Below are 19,853 nucleotides of genomic sequence, written 5' to 3'. Positions count from 1 at the left end.
CAACATTTACCTTCTTAAAATATATATTTTTATTGATTTCAGAGAGGAAGGGAGAGGGAGAGAGAGACAGAAACATCAATGATGAGAATCATTGATTGGTTGCCTCCTGCTCTCCCCCTACTGGGGATCGAGCCCACAACTCAGGCATGTACCCTGAATGGGAATTGAACTATGAGCTTCTGGTTCATAGGTCAATGCTCAAACACTGAGCCACACTGGTTGGCCTCAACTTGTATCTTTTATCCATCTCAGGATTGGTAGCAATACCAATCAGATTCTAAAAAACTAGTAGTCATTTTGGAAGGGTTCCTGTATCTACCTGAATAAACCTGTGCTAAAACAACCCTAGAAACAATGGAACCACCCAAGTGAACTGTTATTTTCCTTTATGATCAAATTCTCCTTAATCAAACATCCTACCTTTAAGTTACATGAGCAATCAATTATCTGTCAATTACTTAAGTGAGTTATTCAATACCCTGGCATTTGACTTTCTCAGATGTCTTCACGTACAAAACAGGTCTGACTAGAAGAAGAAAAGCTTCTGAATTCAAACTGGCTATTAGTTTGAGGGATTATACGAGTAGTTATAGTTAGCTGGTTAAAAACACAATAGACTACATATACTTTTAAAAACAAACTTTCTTTTAAAGAAAAACACCAGTAATAGCAATAACAAAGCTTCTCTCTCTCTCTCTCTCTCTCTCTCTCTCTCTCTCTCTCTCACACACACACACACACACACACACACACACACACACACACTCACACTCATACACTTTAAGGACTAAAAATTATGGCTTTGTCCAGTGGTTGAATGCCAACCTATGAACCAGGAGGTGACAGTTTGATTCCTGGCCAGGGCACATGCCCGGGTTGTAGGCCGATCCCCAGTGTGGAGGATGCAGGAGGCAGCCAGTCAATGATTCTCTCTCATCTTTGATGTTTCTATCTCCTCTTCCTCTTCTTTCCTCTCTGAAATGAATAAAAAAACACACAAAAAAACAAAAAACAAAAAACACACAATAGCTTTGTAGGTTACATGGTTCACCAATTTTTTGAAAGGAAGTAATTCTAGTAAGCTCTTGAGGAACGTCACCTGAGGTCAGCAGGCAACAGGACACTTACTGGGAAAAAAAGATCTAATCTACTTTGTCTATAGTTTGATCTCACTTATAAACAGCATCCCCTCAATATTAAGTCTCTGCTTCGATCAAGCTAACATTCTCTCTTCTAAAACTTGGTCATGATATGCCACGCCTTATCCAGAGTTTTCTTTACTTTTCAACGGTAATCCAGATACACAGTAGGTCTTGAAGAAATTCTTTTAAAACTTACATAAACATTTTTAATGATTTATCCATACTAATCATAATTACCATAAATGTATATATTTTACCACATTAAATAGAAGAGAAAAAAATATAACTTACCTGGCAACACCAAAACCATAGTAGGCCACCCAGAAGATCCTGAAAATTTCTTTAATTCGACCCAGGAATTAAGATTTTCATGAACAGATGTCAATTTTGGTCCATATCCTGAATTCTGAAGAGTTCTGACCGGAATCAACAAACGCAGGATGTCTTCTGATTGTGCAGTACCACACTGAGGGTCAAACTCGATGGTCATCCACCGTACACACTCTGGAAATGTCACCTGAGGTAAGCAGGCAACAGGACACTTGCATTTGTTAAGAAGAATTAGATTTTTACTTTCTCCCTTAAAAAAAGGACACCATACTTCAAAGACAATGCTTTCAACATTTTAAAAATGATTTTTAAGTAGAAAACTAATAAAGTAGATTAAGAACTCAAGTTATTAATGTTCAATATAAACTGTTCCTACTCCTCACTTGCAATATTTAGTGCTCTCTACCTAATATTTGGTTGACATTACATTAATAATATTTGTAGCCCAGCTGGCATGGCTCAGCCGATGAGCATTGACCTATGAACCAGGAGATCACGATTTGATTCCCAGTTAGGGCATGTGTCTGGGTTGCGGGTTCGATCCCCAGTGTGGGGTGTGCAGGAGGCAGCCAATCAATGATTCTCTCTCATCATTGATGTTTCTATCTATCTCTCCCTCACCCTAACTCTCTGACATCAATAAAAATATGTAAAAATATATTTTAAAAAATAATATTTGTAAATACACATTGATATAAAAAATACTGCAAAGCTATTTAATATCCATAAACATTCAACTATATGATTTTTTTGGAATAGTTAACTTATTTAATAAATTTTCCATTTCAGTAAGTATACATTTAAGGAATATAAGTAGATAAATTAAAATAAGATTTTACCTATAAAATATAAAGATATATTAATGGAAAGTGAATAAATTACTAAAATGTAAGGTTTTAGTCACTCTTAAATTACCTAGCATTCATAGTATCTATCACAAATGCTCCTTTTCATTAGGAAAAATCCTTCATATGTTATGAAAATATACTAGTTAAACACACGCACACAGAACTTACACATATGGTAAAAACCCTATATTTTTATATTTTCCTAACCTGAAGTTTTACTGTACATATGAGTTTATAATGGCACAGAATTACATGTATTTTTAAGGCCACTTTTAAGCTTCTGTCACCATTACCACAGAGAGAATTCTGTCATGGTAGTCAAATTACAGTTAAGCAGGTCCATGTTAAATAGTAAACTATGAATTGGTTGTAGAGTATAAAATGAGCCTTAACTATTTCTTAAATATAATCTAAAAAATTACCTAGAACTACGTCAAACATTTTTAGTTAAGGACTTTTAAAATTATCCATTTAAATAAAAAGTTCAACTTTGTTCATAATAACATAAATGTAAATTAAAACTCAACTGAGATACCATTTCTCCCATGATATTGGGAAACAACCCCAAATTTAAGCACATACTCTGTCTGTTAAGGGAGGCCTTGAGAAAACAAGTACTCTCATTCATTGTTGGGGTGGTGGGGGGGAGACACGGAACAGTATAAACTTCTGTGTAAGGGAATTTATCAACAACTAGCAAAACTACATATGCATTCACACTCTGAATCAACTATCCCAGATCTACGAAACACAAGGTTCCTCATTTTACATTTGTTTAACCCAGCAATCCCACTTCTAAAATTTACTTTGAAGATGTGCTTCCAACACATGAAAAAAAAAACCCAAACATATACACAAATTATTCATTGTAAAAGAAAAAAAGAAAAATACTGAAAACACCTTGAATGTAAACACCCATAAGACTGAATGAATAAAATGTGATACATATTCACTGTGGAATATATATCGTTGTAAAAAGAAAAAAATGAGAATTAGCTCTTTAAATGGATATGGGAAGATTTCTATACACATTGTTAAAAAAACAAGGTACAAAATAGTATATATATATTGTGCTACCATTTTTAAATAAAGGAAAATAAGACTACATATATACATAGTGCATATTTTTAAATGACGACTTATTTTATCTTTAAAAATACATAAATTTGTATAGATTAGATAGGAATAGATAAACATATACAAATATAATAATTACCTGTGTGTATAAACATGTGTTTATGTGTGAGTGTATGTATTAGTTATGGACACTAGAAATATTTACAAACAATGACCAACCCAGGAGAAATGAGCATCTCTAGTGCTAGATTTCGGCTTTTAAATACCCATCACTTTTAAAAGGAACCAGGGCACTTTGAAAAAAATGGCTGGTTTCAGATATGAGGCAAGAGATGTATAAAATGACCCTAGAACATCTTATCATACCAGAAAGCGAGAATGCTATGAATGACAACAGGGTGTCTAATGAACACAGGAGGCAAACTAAAGAGGCTCCTATCCAACCAACAAAGACATATGATCTAATCTACACTAATAAAAGAGAAACATGCAAATTACCGTCATTCCGCTACGCTTCCAACCAATCAGAGTAAGCAAATTAACCTGAAAACATGGCGGCAGCCCCGTCGCCCTGCTGCTCCAGGCCTCTGGGAGTCAGAGAAGTCAGGCGCCAGTGCCTGAGGCTGGCTGCCGCCCAGGAGATGAAGAAGCCGCCTGCCCCGTGATCCCAGGCCGCAGACAGCAGCAGAAGCCTCATGTCGGCCTGCCCGACATACTGGGGGAGACAGAGAAACTGGGCCCCAGCGCCTGAGGCTAGCTACAGCCCGGGAGATGAAGAAGCCTCCTGTCCCATGATCCCAGGCCATAGCCAGCCGGAGAAGTTGCCCACACTGCATCCCAGGGAAGACGGAGAAGCCGTCTGCCTGTGGTCCAGGCACCAGCACCTGCGGCTGGCTACAGCCTGGTAGATGAAGAAGTCACCCACCCCGTAGTCCCGGGCACCAGTACCTGCAGCTGCAGCCCAGGTGAAGCCACCTGCCCACCATCCCCTGTGGCTGAAGCCGGCCTGGGCGCCTATGGCTGACCAGAGGGAGGTAAGCCCAGATCCCAGGTGCCTGTGGTCGGCTGGAGGAGGGAATCCTGGGTCCTGGATGCGGGGCCATGGCAGAGGTGGTTAGGGGCAATCAAGCCAGCAGGGGAGCAGTTATGGACAATTAGGCTGGCAGGCAGAAGAAGTTAGGGGCAATCAGGCAGGCAGGCGAGCAGTTAGGAGCCAGCAGTTCTGGTTCTGGATTGTGAGAGGGATGTCCGACTGCCGGTTATCCCCTGAGATGTCCCTGATTGGAGAGGGTCCAGACCGGGCTGAGGGACACCCTTCCCACTCACCCCCCCTGCCCCCCCCCCCCCCCCGTGTACAAATTTCGTGCACCAGGCCACTAGTTTCTTAAATAAAATTCAAGGAAACAAAAAAAGAGAGACATGGAAGGAAACCTATGAACTTAATAGATAGAACCAATCACAGTAATTCAAATAATTAAAATGTGCATATTTGGTGAAAGAAACTGTTAGTTTTTAGTGTGATAATATGGCTATTTTTTATGGGTCCTCATATTTTAAAGATACATAATGAAATATCCATGGTTGTGCTTTAAAACAATTTAGGAAAGAACAAAATGGGCAGAAAATAAATGAAATAGGTTAGACCAAGAGGTGATAACTAACTGTTGAGTCTAGGATGATGGATAAATGAGGTAACTGTAATAGTTTGTCATTTTATGTTTACCATATTCTACAATAAAAAGTTAAATACTTTATAAACACATAAAACGTAAACTTATAATTCAATTCTCCTCAATTTACATGATACAATTTAAAAAGCAAGAAATAAGGATTGTGAACACTCTATAATATTATATTTATAAATGTTTTATATGTATTTTTTACATTATGTTCAATAGAGTACTTTTTCTTTTTTAATCCAGACACTTTTATTTACACTTTAGAAAGCAAACAGGTCGCCCACAAAGAATGGTTAAGAAACATGAGGAGGGCCCTGGCCAGTTTTCTCAATGGTTAGTGTATCGGCCTGAGGACTGAAGAGTCACAGGTTCAATTTCAGTATACCTCGGTTGTGGGTTCAATCCCCAGCCCTGGTCCAAGCATGTGTGGGAGGCAACCAATCAATGTATCTCTTTCACGTTGATGTTTCTCTCTCACTCTCTTACCTCCTCTCCCTTCCTTCCACTCTGTCTGAAAATCAAGGGAAAAATATCCTCAGGGGAGGATTAATAAAAGAAAGAAATATTAAGAGGTTCATTTGTACTATTAAAAAGGTGTAGTTCATCCATTAACCTGTATAAATACTTTTCTGGCAACATCAGTCAACTTTTAACCTCCCGTTAATAGAGTACTTTAAATCCTAGATTGGGTATATAAATTTTCAGAGCTGAGGCTGTAGTACAAATAATTTCAGTTCCAAAAGTACGATTTTTAAGTTTTAATGGTTATATCTACTATTAAAATATATACTATGCAGTTTAGCATTATATACTGCACTGTACTTGTAAAAACTATGAGAACAACTCTTATGAACCCTGTAAAACTGCTCTTTAATGAAAAAATTCTGTCTTAAACCCTTTTGTGTATCTGACAATACTACTTACCTTGTGATTCTCTCTGTTTAAGTACTATAAAAGAAGTTATACTTCTGAGCAGAGGCTAAGTATCTGTTAAGATATCATTATAGAACATCAAACCAAGTTTTAAACTCTCCCTAAAAATCGGTGCCTACCTTGTAGTGCATCACACACGCAGGTTTATAGGGGTGTTCACTCTCTATGACAGCATAGTGATTAGAGGTTGTACAAGCAGAGAGGCCTTGTTCGGGCTGGTTTCCTGTGGTGCTATCAGTTGACTGATTAGGATTGAATGCAGGAGGAGCATACTTCTGATTCAAAATGGCAACTGAAGGAAGCAACTGTTGGACAAGGCCAAAGACTTCTACAGCAACCTAGTACATATATATATATATAAAAGCAAAGATTAAATAAGATAATAAATGTGAAAGTTGCTTTAAAATTATTCATTACTATAATTATTGGTTATCCTTATTAAGAATTCCCATCTAGAGTTTCTTCTAGCTAAGTGTTATTCAATGAGAAAAAACATTTATCATAGATGTCTTAAATGTTATATGAAGACAAACTGTATTTTTAAATACTTTTGCCTTTTTGTGATCTGCAGTAAACTAAGTTTTAATCAATAATTATGGCAAAGAATCAATAGTTTATAATTTCTTCCTTGTCTTGACTATTTCACAATTTAAAAACACTCCTATTCTTTTATATTGCTATTTTTATTCAAAATGGAAATTTGGCATCAATCTCATAAATTTAACAATCTCAGTTAACTTAAGCTTTCCTTACATGCCATATTTCTAAAATATATTTCCTATTCCCAAATTTTTCAAATGTAAAGCCAATAAGTAAGCATAGTAATGCAGTAAATAATACCAATAACATGAAGAGGTTTAATAATTTCCATCAATTAACATGTCTATCTCTGCTTGTTACCTGTATCCCAGGTACTTCAAAGATTAAAATATTCTTAAAGAAAGGACACAAAGTCTAAAAAAATGATTTTGTTTAAAAAAAGATTCAAAGTTATAAAATTAAATTACATACCTTGGGAATAGCAGCAGCTACTGGTCCTATGTAGGCTATAATAAGGGGAAGCAGCATGGAAAACAGACTGGAAGAGCTAAGCAGTTCTGGAATGTCATCAGCTAAAAAGGGTATTAAAACTATAATTAGAAAGTAATTTCACTGTAATGAATATATGCTGTGCTAAATTTATATTTTATTATTTTGAGCAAAATTATAGTTGATGTCAACAAGTGCTTATTAGGACCTGACACTATTGTAAGGGCTTTATTTACATGTATTATCTCAATCAATAAGAAACTTTTATTATCCCTACTTTTTAGAAGGGAAACCAAGGCACACAGTGTTTAAGTGCCTTGCCCAAAATCATACAGCTGTAAAATGATAGAGCCAGGATTAAAACCTAGAGTAACAGTCATGATTTTAAAACACTACTCTTGGTATCACACCTGGCTTTTTGTGACATTAGGCAAATTACTTAATCTGTATATGCCTCAGTAATCACCTATAAAAAAGGATACTAACAGTACTTCCCTCATTGGATGTTATAAAGATTAAGTAAGTTAAAATACCTAAAATACTTAGAATAATTACTATACATATTAAGCACTCCAAAAATGTTTGCTGTTAAGCTTTAATGCCTTCTGTTTTCCCATGAAAAGCACTTTGCTGATGGACATTTTACTCATTTTTACCCATGAACATGGTGCTGAAAGATAAGTTGAGTCTACATGATAAAGACTTTTATGTTGAAAACCAATCAATTATTCCAAAATTCTTTTTTTTTTCCAATTTTTTTTATTAAGGTATTATATGTGTACATATCTTGCCATTGCCCCCCCCACCCCACTCCCATATATGCCCTCACCCCCCAGAGTTTTGCGTCCATTGGTTATGCTTATATGCATGCATACAAGTCCTTTGATTGATTGATCTCTTATCTCCCCCATCTCTCCCTAACCTTCCCCCTGTAATTTGACAGTCTGTTTGATGCTTTACTGTCTCTGTATCTATCTTTTTGTTCAATTTTATAATGTTCTTTATTATCCATAAATGAGTGAGATCATGTGGTATTTTTCTTTCATTGACTGACTTATTTCACTTAACATAATGTTCTCCAATTCCATCCAGGTTGCTGCAAATGATGAGAATTCCTTCTTTTTTAAGGCAGCATAGTATTCCATTGTGTAGATGTACCACAGTTTTCTGATCCACTCATCTGCTGACGGGCACCTAGGCTGTTTCCAAATCTTAGCTATGGTGAATTGCGCTGCTATGAACATAGGGGTGCATATATCCTTTCTGATTGGTGTTTCTAGTTTCTTCGGATATATTCCCAGGAGTGGGATTACTGGGTCAAATGGGAGTTCCATTTTCAGTTTTTTGAGGAAACTCCATACTGTTCTCCACAGTGGCTGCACCAGTCTGCATTCCCACCAGCAGTGCACGAGGGTTCCTTTTTCTCCGCATCCTCGCCAACACTTGTCGTTTCTTGATTTGTTGATGATAGCCATTCTGACAGGTGTAAGATGGTACCGCATTGTTGTTTTGATTTGCATCTCTCGGATAATTAGTGAAGTTGAGCATGTTTTCATGTGTCTCTTGGCCTTCCTTCTGTCTTCTTTTGAAAAGATTCTATTTAGGTCTGTTGCCCATTTTTTTATTGGATCATTTATCTTCCTTTTATTAAGTTGCATAAGCTGCCTGTAGATGTTGGAGATTAAACCTTTATCAGTGATGCCATTTGCAAATATGTTCTCCCATATAGTGGGCCTTCTTGTTGTTTTGTTGATGGTTTCTTTTGCTGTGAAAAAGCTTTTTATTTTTATGTAGTCCCATTTGTTAATTTTCTCTTTAGCTTCCACTGCCCTAGGAGCAGTGTCAGTGAAGAATTTCTTTTGGCATATGTCTGAGATTTTGCTGCCTGTGGATTGCTCTAGGATTTTTATGGTTTCCCGTCTTATGTTTAAGTCCTGTATCCATTTTGAGTTTATTTTTGTGTATGGCGTAAGTTGGTGATCAAGCTTCATTTTTTTGCATGTATCTGTCCAATTTTCCCAACACCATTTATTGAAGAGACTGTCTTTATTCCATTGTATGTTCATGCCTTCTTTGTCAAATATTAATTGAGCATAGTGGTTTGGGTCGATATCTGGATTCTCTATTCTGTTCCATTGATCTATATGTCTGTTCTTGTGCCAGTACCAGGCTGTTTTGAGAACAGTGGCTTTGTAATACAGCTTGAAATCTGGTATTGAGATCCCTCCTACTTTATTCTTCTTTCTCAGGATTGCTGTGGCTATTCGGGGTCTTTTTTTATTCCAGATGAATTTTTGGAGAGTTCTTTCAAGGTCTGTGAAATATGCCGTTGGTATTTTAATGGGGAGTGCATTGAATCTATAGATTGCTTTGGGTAGTATGGACATTTTAATGATGTTGATTCTACCAATCCATGAACATGGTATGTTCTTCCATCTGTTTACGTCTTCCTCTATCTCTTTTTTCAGTGTCCTGTAGTTTTCCGTGTATAGGTCTTTTACCTCCTTAGTTAAGTTTATTCCTAGGTATCTTAATTTTTTTGGCGCGATGGTAAATGGGATTGCCTTTTTAGTCTCTCTGTCTGTAAGTTCACTATTGGTGTATAGAAAGGCCATAGATTTCTTGGCGTTAATTTTGTATCCTGCTACATTGCCGAATTCATTTATTAAGTCTATTAGTTTTTTGACGGAGTCTTTCGGATTTTTTATGTACAATATCATGTCGTCTGCAAATAAAGACAGCTTTACTTGTTCTTTTCCAATTTGGATGCCTTTTATTTCTTCTTCTTGTCTAATTGCAATGGCTAATACTTCCAGTACTATGTCAAACAGGAGTGGTGAGAGTGGGCATCCCTGTCTTGTTACTGTTCTTAGGGGAAATGTTTTTAGTTTTTGTCCATTGAGTATGATGTTTGCTGTGGGTTTATCATATATAGCTTTTATTATGTTGAGGTATGAGCCATCTATTCCCACCTTGTTGAGAGTTTTTATCAAGAAAGGGTGTTGGATTTTGTCAAATGCTTTTTCTGCATCAATTGATATGACTATGTGATTTTTATCTTTCAATTTGTTTATGTGATGTATCACGTTTATTGATTTGCGGATATTGTACCATCCTTGCATTCCTGGGATAAATCCTACTTGGTCATGGTGTATGATCTTTCTGATGTACTGCTGGAGCCGATTTGCTAGAATTTTGTTGAGGATTTTGGCATCTATGTTCATGAGGGATATTGGTCTGTAATTCTCTTTCATTGTGTTGTCTTTATCTGGTTTTGGTATTAGGGTGATGCTGGCTTCATAGAAGGAGCTTGGAAGTGTTCCTTCCACTTGAATTTTTTGGAATAGTCTGAGGAGGATAGGTTTTAGTTCTTCCTTGAATGTTTGGTAAAACTCTCCTGTGAAGCCATCAGGCCCCGGGCTTTTGTTTGCTGGAAGCTTTTTGATGACTGCTTCAATTTCGTCCATAGTTATTGGCCTATTGAGCTGTTTAGATTCTTCTTGATTGATTTTTGGAAGGTTATATTTTTCTAGGAATATGTCCATTTCCTCCAGATTGTCCAGTTTGTTGGAATAGAGTTGTTCGTAGTATTTTGTAACAATCCTTTGTATCTCAGCAGGGTCTGTTGTTATTTCACCTCTTTCATTTCTGATTTTGTTTATTTGGGTCCTCTCTCTTTGCTTCTTGGTGAGCCTGGCTAGAGGTCCATCAATCTTGTTTATCCTTTCAAAGAACCAGCTCTTGGTTTTGTTGATCTTATGTATTGTTTCTTTGGTCTCTATGTCATTTATCTCTGCTCTGATCTTTGTTATTTCCTTCCTTCTGGTTACACTGGGCTTTTCTTGCTGCGCTTTTTCTAGCTCTTTGAGTTGTAGGGTTAAGTAATTTATTACCATTGTTTCTTGTTTTTTGCAATAGGCTTGTAGAGCTATGAACTTCCCTCTCAAGACTGCTTTCGCTGTGTCCCATAGATTTTGGATTGTTGTGTTTTCATTGTCATTTGTTGCCATGATGTTTTTTATTTCTTCCTTGATCTCTCTGGTGACCCAGTCCTTGTTTAATAGCATGCTGTTTAGTCTCCATGTGTTTGATTTCTTTGGATTGTATTTATTGTAGTTGATTTCCAGTTTTATGCCGCTGTGATCTGAGAAGATGCTTGATATAATTTCTATCTTCTTGAATTTGAAGAGATTTTGCCTGTGACCCAGCATATGGTCTATCTTTGAAAATGACCCATGTGCACTTGAGAAGAATGTATATTCTGTGGCTTTGGGGTGAAATGTTCTGAAGATGTCAATTAATTCCATCTGGTCTAGTGAGTCATTTAAGATTGCTGTTTCTTTGCTGATTTTTTGTTTAGAGGATTTGTCCAGTGGTGATAGTGGGGTATTAAAGTCTCCTACTATGATTGTATTGCTATTAATCTCTCCCTTGATATCCTCCAGGAGTTTTTTTATGTATTTGGGTGCTCCTATATTGGGAGCGTATATGTTTACCAGAATTATTTCTTCTTGTTGGATTTCTCCCTTTAGTATTATGAAGTGGCCTTCCTTATCTCTTGTTATGGCATTTACTTTGAGGTCTATTTTGTCAGATATAAGTATTGCTACCCCTGCTTTTTTTTCATTTCCATTTGCCTGAAAGATATTTTTCCATCCCTTCACTTTCAATCTGTGTGAGTCTCTTGTTCTGAGGTGGGTCTCTTGTAGACAGCATATACATGGGTCGTGTTTTTTTATCCATTCAGCTACTCGATGTCTTTTGATTGGAGCATTTAGTCCGTTTACATTTAAAGTTATTACTGAAAGGTATTTGTTTGCAGTCATATCTATTTTTGTGTCTGTATTCCTTCTTACCTGTTTATTTCTTCTTTTTACAGTATTCCCTTTAGCAATTCTTGCATTGCTGGTTTGGTGGTGATAAACTCCCTGAGGCTTTTTTTGTCTGCAAAGCTCCTGATTTCCCCTTCAATTTTGATTGATAGTCTTGCTGGATATAGTATTCTTGGATTCAGTCCTTTGCTTTGCAACACTTTGTATACCTCCTTCCATTCACTTCTAGCTTGTTGTGTTTCTGATGAGTAATCATTTGACAATCTGATGGGTGTTCCTTTGTAGGTAACTCTCTGTCTCTCTCTTGCCGCCTTTAGGATTCTCTCTTTATCATTTATATTTGCCATTGAAATTATGACATGTCTTGGTGTGGGTCTTTTGGGGTTGATCCTGCTTGGGACTCTCTTTACTTGCGTAACTTTTATCTTTCCCATATCCGGGAAGTTTTCTGTCATTATTTCTTCAAATAGATTTTCTAAACCCTGCTGCTCTTCTTGTCCTTCTGGCAGTCCTATTATACGCATGTTACTTCGTTTCATGTTGTCCCGAAGCTCCCTTAGGCTTTCCTCCTGCTTTTTAATTTTTTTCTCCAATTGCTGTTCAGCTTGAGCTTGTTTCTGTACCTGATCTTCTAACTCACTAATTCGGTCCTCTGCTTCTTGTAGTCTACTGTTGAAGCTTTCCATGGTGTTTTTGATTGTAGCTATATCACTCTTCATTTCTTCCTGATTCTTGCATAAGTTGTTGATTTTCTCATCCATCCGTTGTATAAATTCCATGACCATTACTCTGAACTCCTTTTCGGTCATGTTGCAAGCTTCAGTTTCACTAATTTCCTTTCTTGGCGACTCCACATTTTCTTTCCTCTGTGAGATATTTCGTTTCCCCATTCTGGCTATTACCAGAAAGCTCAAGTTTCCGTTTGCGTGGACCTGGGCCGTGTGCCGTGGGGACTTCGCTCCACCCGAGTTTCACTGGAGTGCTCTGACACTAGGACGTGTGGCTGCCTTTGGTTGGTGGGAACCAGATTTTCCCAGGGTCAGTGTCCCCAGTGTTCTGTGTGGTCTCGTGTGCACACTTGGAATCAGGGGCCCTGTCTGCACCACACTGTTGGTATGCGCCGAAAATGAGATCCTTAGGATGTGCCAGGAGTCAGAGTTTCCCTGTGTCTGCACCAAGACTCGAGTGTCAAAGTCTCTGTTGCCTTGTGAGGTTTCTCGTTGAGAGTCAGGGTCCCTGTGTGTGCATGCACCAACAATTGGGGTCGCTGGCTCTTAGTGCGAATGCGCTGTGAGTCAGGGATCCCCGGCAGCTGTGTCCGGCGTGCCAAATTCCCTGAAGTGGAGCTGCGTCCTGTGTGTGCTCTCTCTACTGAGCCAAACCGGCTAGAGCGCACATTCTTAAAATCCTGAAGGTGAGCTGATTCTGTGGTGCACTCTCCCAAAGTCCCGGAAGGGGGGCGGAGTCCGTCCTGCGCGCCAACTTCCCTGAAGGGAAGCCCTTCTGTGCACGCCCTAAGATTCCCAGAAGGGGGAGCTGTGACCCGCAAGCCAAATTCCCCGAAGGGGAGCCCTCTGTGCGCACTGACAGATTTCCCCGACCGGGAGCTGCTTCTGTCCCGTGCAGCGCCAAATTCCCTAGAGGGGAGCGCGTCCCTGCGCAAAGCTTGGCAGCTTGGGCGAGGGGCGGGTCTATCAGTTACTGTGCTCTCGGCGCGCCTGTGAGCTTTCAGCAGCTTGGGGGAGGGGCGGGTCTATCAGTTACTATGGCGCTCGCGCGCCTGCTGGGAGTGGGGTAGGCTCTTTGACTCACGGAATTCTGCTGAGAAGTCTGGATTCTTGTTTGTTGGTCTGAAGCTGTGATAGCAGTTCTCTGTGCCCAGTGGCTGCAGGGTCCTGGTTTGTGTCAGAAGCCAGGATCCCCGTCTCAGGCAGCTCTGTTTCCCAAGATGGCGTGGTCTCCGCGTCCGCACCAGCCGCTGAGAAGTGTCCGCTTTGTGCGCGGGGCTGCGCCTTCTAGGACTGCCCAGTTAGGGAGCCCCTTGGAAGACGTGCAGAATCTAACTGACCCTAGCTCACACACACACACACACACACACACCACACACGTCTACACTGTCCTCTATGGGTTCCTCACTCGCACTCTCTCCCTACCTTCCAGCCGGTCGCCATCTTTCTCCAAATTGGTACAGTTCTGATTGGTCTCCAAAATTCTTGTTTTTAAGTCAGCTGTTGCATCAGAATAGGCTAGGTGCTTATTTAAAAACTAGAGGCCCGGTGCACGAAATTTGTGCACTGGGGTGGGGGAGGATGTCTCTCAGCCCAGCCTGTGCCCTCACAGTCCGGAAGCCCTCGGGGGATGTCCAACTGATGGCTTAGGCCCACTATCCCGGGAAGCGGGCCTAAGCCGGCAGTCAGACATTCTTAGCACTGCCATGGAGGCAGGAGAGGCTCCCGCCACCGCTGCTGCGCTCACCAGCCGTGAGCCCGGCTCAGGGCTTCTGGTTGAGCGGCACTTACCCTGTGGGAGTGCACTGATTACCAGGGAGCAGCTCCTGCGTTGAGTGTCTGCCCCCTGGTGGTCAGTGCACAGCATAGCAATCGGTTGTTCTGCTGTTTGGTTGATTTGCATATTAGCCTTTTATTATAATAGGATAGGATACAGCTTCCTAGCCCAGCCTAAACCCTTAATTTGAATGGGCCAAATATTCTTCATTTTTAGCAAGTTTCTGAGGTAATTTTGATGTGCAACTAGGCTGAGGAACAAGTGTTATAAGTAAGGTGGGGTGGGTAACAGTGAATGTGTTTGTAAATATAACTCTGTTGCCAGTGAGGAAGAGGCCTCGATAACTAGACAGGGAATAAGGGAAAGGTGGTAGTGAGATTTTTAGGTTGTGATCCACCCATGAAAAAGAGGACATATGCTTGCACTATGGCAGCCTGAGCTAGGAGAGAACAGATAGAATGGAGAATACAAACTGGAGTTTCTGGTGGAAGAACTCATAAAACTCAATTTAGACAAATGAATTAGGGGAAATGTCTAGGGTTACTCAGAGTTTGGGTAAATGACAATACCATTACTGGAAATAAGACATTTAGAAAGAAAAACCAGTCTAAAGGAGAAAACAAAATGCTTTTTGACTATGAAAAGATAAAGTTAACACTCAGTTTAATCAAGAGTTTTTCTTTTACTAGTTTAAGTAAGAAAATAATAATTACCAGGCTTTTGAACATTCTAAAAAAGTCTGCAATGCTGTATGAAGTGTATGACTGATCCAAAATGATTGTATGTGTATTGTACATCTACAATGAACAAAATACTCTGGAAGTCTACCAGATGGTTCCTCTTCAGTAACTGTGTGCATAATTAACCTAATATGATTATTAAGAAAGTAAAAGTCTTACCATCCACAGCAAGAGCTCTGTGCAAGAGGTCTTTTGCAGCTCGAACAACGGTGCTTACCACAGAGAGAGCTCTGCTACAGTTTTTATCTTCCTCATTGGCTTTACTCAGAAGTTGGGACTGTAAATCTCCATCAAATTCACTCCTAGAACATGAATAACACATGAGATTATTTTACATGGTAGGTAAAACACGATCTAACTCTAAGAATCATATCTAAATCAGAGCTCCTCATATACAGTTTAAAAAGTTAAAATTTAAAAAAGTAAATATGTAATTATATAATTTCAAGGAGTGACAGGGCATCAAAGAAAAAGAACATATGATATAAAGTTATTTTAAATAAGATCAAGGACAGTCTATCTTAAAACTGCTATTAAACAAAGGCCTGAATTATGTATTTTTAAAAAGTCTGAGGAAAAAGTATCCAGGCAAAAGGAACAATAAGATAAAGTTTCAGAAAGGAACAAGATTGGTGAGTTCAAGGACCAGAATGCAGATAGGGGTATCTGGAATGAAAGGAGAAAAAGTGACAAGGTGGGAAAGTTAGATCATGTGAAATGAGTATGCCGCAGTAACAACTTTACATTTTATACTGGAATGGGGATGGAAATTTATGAGAGGATTTTGAGCAAGGGCAGAACTTGACATTTCCATTTCCATTAGATCACTCTGGCTATGCTGTGGAGAACTGACTGTAGGAGGGCAACACAAAAGGAGGGAGACTGGTTTAGAGGCTATTAGTTATCCAGGTAGAAGTGATGGCTTGAAGTAACTGTTAATTATGTGAGTAATCTGACATTTTAAAGGTACAGCTGTCAGTACTTGATGAACTAGATGTAAAGAAAGAGAAAAAAAGAAGGCACGACCACTGATGTGCATGCACCTCTTCTAGTGTACAGCACTGTCGGAATACGTTGTTAGTACTTAAGTCAAACTTGCCTCCTTACTAGTATTTTAAAAGTATAGATCATAATGAATTCTCTTAGAAGCATCATACTTTGTATACTCTGTTTCTTTGTGTCTCATTTTTTATTGAGCAGTAGGGAATGAAGTATTTTAATTGTAACTTTGCCAATATCTTTATCTAGAGGTCTGTGGCTGTTTTTTGTCCTCTGTGAATTTTCTGTCACCACAAAAAGCAGGATCACACTTTTTTTCTTCTTCCAGGTTGAGTTAGTGTAGTGTATTCTGGATTATCAAAATACTCATATAGAGTTTTGGGACTTTGAAATGGTATACATTCATGATGTGTAAAAAAGTATGATATATAACTGTACCATCTTAATTACATAAAAATGGAAGCTTAGTTGTGTAGATACACAGGGGAATTAGAAATATATGTCAGACTGTAAGCTGCTTGTGGTTATGAATGACTTTGTTCTTTACTTCTTGTGTTTTCAGTTTCCTATTATATGCACATGTTAACTTTAAAAAAAATGTTATTTTAAAAACTAAAAAAAAAAAAAGACTCCAAGGAGTTTGGCTGAAACTGTGGATGAGAGGATTACTTTGGACACATTAAACTAAGACTTCTATTAGCCAACTACCTAGAGCAGCCTTAAAGTGTTTATGTGACATAGAGGCAAGAGTGAGTGTTTGATTTCCTGCCTGCAATCCCAGGGCCACAATTTTACTATAAGCATGCCTGTAAGCAAGGTGTTTAATCACTTTGTCTTCAGTTCCTCGTCAGTAAAGCAGGGATAGGAAAAGGGCCTACCCCTCATGAGGTTACTGTGAGAATTGGATGCCAGCCCAGGTAAAACAAGAGAGCATTGCATCGCATACAGTAAGTGCTCATTCCACATTATCTGTCACCATCATTTCTATTACTGTCACTCAAAGATATAACCTTGGGAGCCTCAGAGTAAAATGGTATTTAAAGTTAAGAGACTTTAGTCGTTTTAAACTTAACTATTTTTTTTAATTGAAGCTAAGTATATTTATATTAAAGCTTAGTAAAAAAACAATCAAGATATCTGAAACATTGTATTATATAGAAGATATGACAATTAAAGATATGTCTTCTCTTGTGCATAACATAGTTTTTACTCTATGATTTGAGAAAGAATAATGTAGTGTTTATTGTAGTGCTATGTGACAAAGTTTTCATGATGGGTGAAATGATTAAAAGCTTTTGTATCTCAGCAGCAACATGCCAATGTAGCTATTTAACATGTATTATTTCTATCCTATTTCACATGGAGAAAGGAGGCAGAAAGTCAACATTCAGGGAAACTAGTTTGTGCTAATTGCCTAAGCAGTTTCTCCAGATTGTTAATGAAGAAACAGAGAAAACAGCAAACCTCTGAAAGAGATATGCAATTTCAGTGATTTGATGCAAAGTCAGGTTGAGGACAAACCTCTGAAAGAGATATGCAATTTCAGTGATTTGATGCAAAGTCAGGTTGAGGACAAAAGATTGGTACACACTACTCCTTAGGATTCCAGCTAAGTTGCTAAAAGAAAAATTTAGACTCAGTCAGAAATGTATACTTAAAAGTTTTTTTAAACCCAAATAATATTTTTTTTTATTTTCCCACTGTTTACATAAGAAATGGTTTTTGTTAAACACATAAGAAATATATAATTATATACTCTAGGACTAGAGTCATAGACATAAAAATATTCTGCAGACTGGACAACAGAATTAAGGCAATACTAGTACTTGGATAGAATTGATCATCATTTTTAGGTATTTTTGGGAAAAAATACATTCCATTTAAATTAGAAACTGCAGACCACAAACTGTAAAGGTGACAACATAAAAGTTGCAAATATATTATCAAAATAATGACAAATTTCAAAGTATTCACCTTTAAGGTGAAACTGAATTTAGATATTAAAAATGAGACTTTTAAAATATGAATTAGCACACGTACTATGTGCAAGAGATACTGTATAATTTAATTATAACTTACCCATTCAGCATATTTTACTTAGAGAGTAAATCATGTATATTCTACTACTTTAAAATAGTTCCTGATTTCTATACACACACCTACCGATAGTAAAGTATTTGTGGAATCTGTCCTCTGGTTTGGTTTGTGCCATTACTACTCAAGCTGCACGTGCTGAATGTAAACGTCACACCATCAGGGCACTGGACTGTGGTCATTCCTCCATCTCCATTGGCCGTTCGGCTTCCATAATTCCTCAAGCGCACAGCATATTTAACATTTTCCTTCACAATAAAGATGTGAAACATGTTTATATTTATTCATAATGTGTAGAAATATACAAAAGGAACTATGAAGTAAACTGGACAATATATTGTATTTCATTGTCATTTACATAGACAATTTGTTTACATGAGTTTTTAATGAATCAAACAGGATAACTAACACTTATTGATATTTATTTTTTAACAGAAGCAGTCCTAAGTTCTTTGTGTGATTTAATTAAATTAATCATTAAAAAGACCTCAAGAAGAACCGTTAATATCCCTATTTTGGAAACCAAGATGGCGGCATAAGGTAAACACCTAATTGTTGCCTACCACAACAATTTTGAAACTACAACTGGAAAACAGAGCGCACACTGTCCAGAACCACCGGAAAGCTGGCAGAGTGGAAAACCTACAACTAGAGAAAAAAGAGAGGGGGACGCTGAGCCTCAGGAGCTGTGGAGGTGCGGAGATCCGTGAGCGTGGAAAGGGCGGGCGGCTGAATACACGGCAGGCTTGCTCGCAGCGCGCGGAGAGGGAGGGCAGCAGACGCTGTGTGGCTAGCTTTCTCGTTTGGGAGAAAAACAAAACCTCCCGACTGCACTGAAATCCAGCTGTGGTCGGGGAGAAACTGGTCTGTTTGGCAGCGGGCGAGGCTCGAAAGCTGCCTTCTTTCAGAGGTGTGCAGCCATTAATTCAGGCACCGAGAAACCGGCCCTCTTAGGGCAGAGCAGACGGGAAACCAAAGCTTGTCTGCGCCACCCTGAGACTCCGCCCCATCCAAGCTGAGCACAGAAGCTCTCCCAGCGGAGACACTGCTGATCCTCACAGCCAACTGGCTTGGAGATCAACTCCCGCCAGTGATACCAACAATCCCAACCACTCTGAACTCCAGTTGCTGGGGACACGCGGGGGACCCTGACGCCTACGGGACTCTCGGCCTCGGTCAGAGAGTGAGAGTGACTTTTCAGTCGGTGTGGACAACACCAGATTTCAACCACTCTCATAAGGGACACATTCAAGAGGCAGACTCAGTGAGCACCAAAGCCCTACTGTGTCTCTAGCACAGCAATTCTTCCGTTATAGACACAGCAGGCCCTCACAACCAATTGGACCGGAGGTCAATTCCTCCCAGTGTACCAACAGCAATCAGGGCTTTTAACTACACCAAGACTTTCCACTCAGCCCACAAAGGGGAGTACCAAGAGCGACCACCTGGGGTGATTGGGGAAGCTGAGCTACCGGCCCCTATAGGTCACCGACCACACAAAGCCACTCCATCAACACAGGGAGGCAGCCTAAATGTGGAGACATCGAAGTATGTCACAAGTAGGAGAGATAGATGAAAGCAAACTAATGGACGACACAGTGTTCAGAACCATATTTATAAGGTTACTCAAGAATCTTCTAAAAAC

The 19,853-nt window shown here is 38.9% G+C and overlaps 1 protein-coding gene across 13 annotated transcripts in view; it reads right to left on the bottom strand.

Annotated features, from left to right (window-relative positions):
* Positions 1–19,853, bottom strand: part of MYCBP2 (MYC binding protein 2) — a 293,536-nt gene that overhangs the window by 126,140 nt on the left and 147,543 nt on the right. For all 13 annotated transcript variants that reach the window (XM_079778973.1, XM_079778980.1, XM_079778981.1 and 10 more), the window contains 5 exons: positions 18,278–18,456; positions 15,275–15,417; positions 7,021–7,121; positions 6,129–6,347; positions 1,434–1,659 (listed from right to left, as the gene is read on the bottom strand). In XM_079778973.1, the coding sequence (XP_079635099.1) occupies positions 1,434–1,659; positions 6,129–6,347; positions 7,021–7,121; positions 15,275–15,417; positions 18,278–18,456 (868 nt within the window). The remainder of the gene's footprint in view (positions 1–1,433; positions 1,660–6,128; positions 6,348–7,020; positions 7,122–15,274; positions 15,418–18,277; positions 18,457–19,853) is intronic.

The sequence above is a fragment of the Cnephaeus nilssonii genome (genome assembly GCF_951640355.1).
Source record: "Cnephaeus nilssonii genome assembly, chromosome: 8".
NCBI classification, from domain to species: Eukaryota; Metazoa; Chordata; class Mammalia; order Chiroptera; family Vespertilionidae; genus Cnephaeus; species Cnephaeus nilssonii.
The sequence above is the reverse complement of the archived record's forward strand: the minus strand, read 5'-3'. Positions and strand labels throughout refer to the sequence as shown.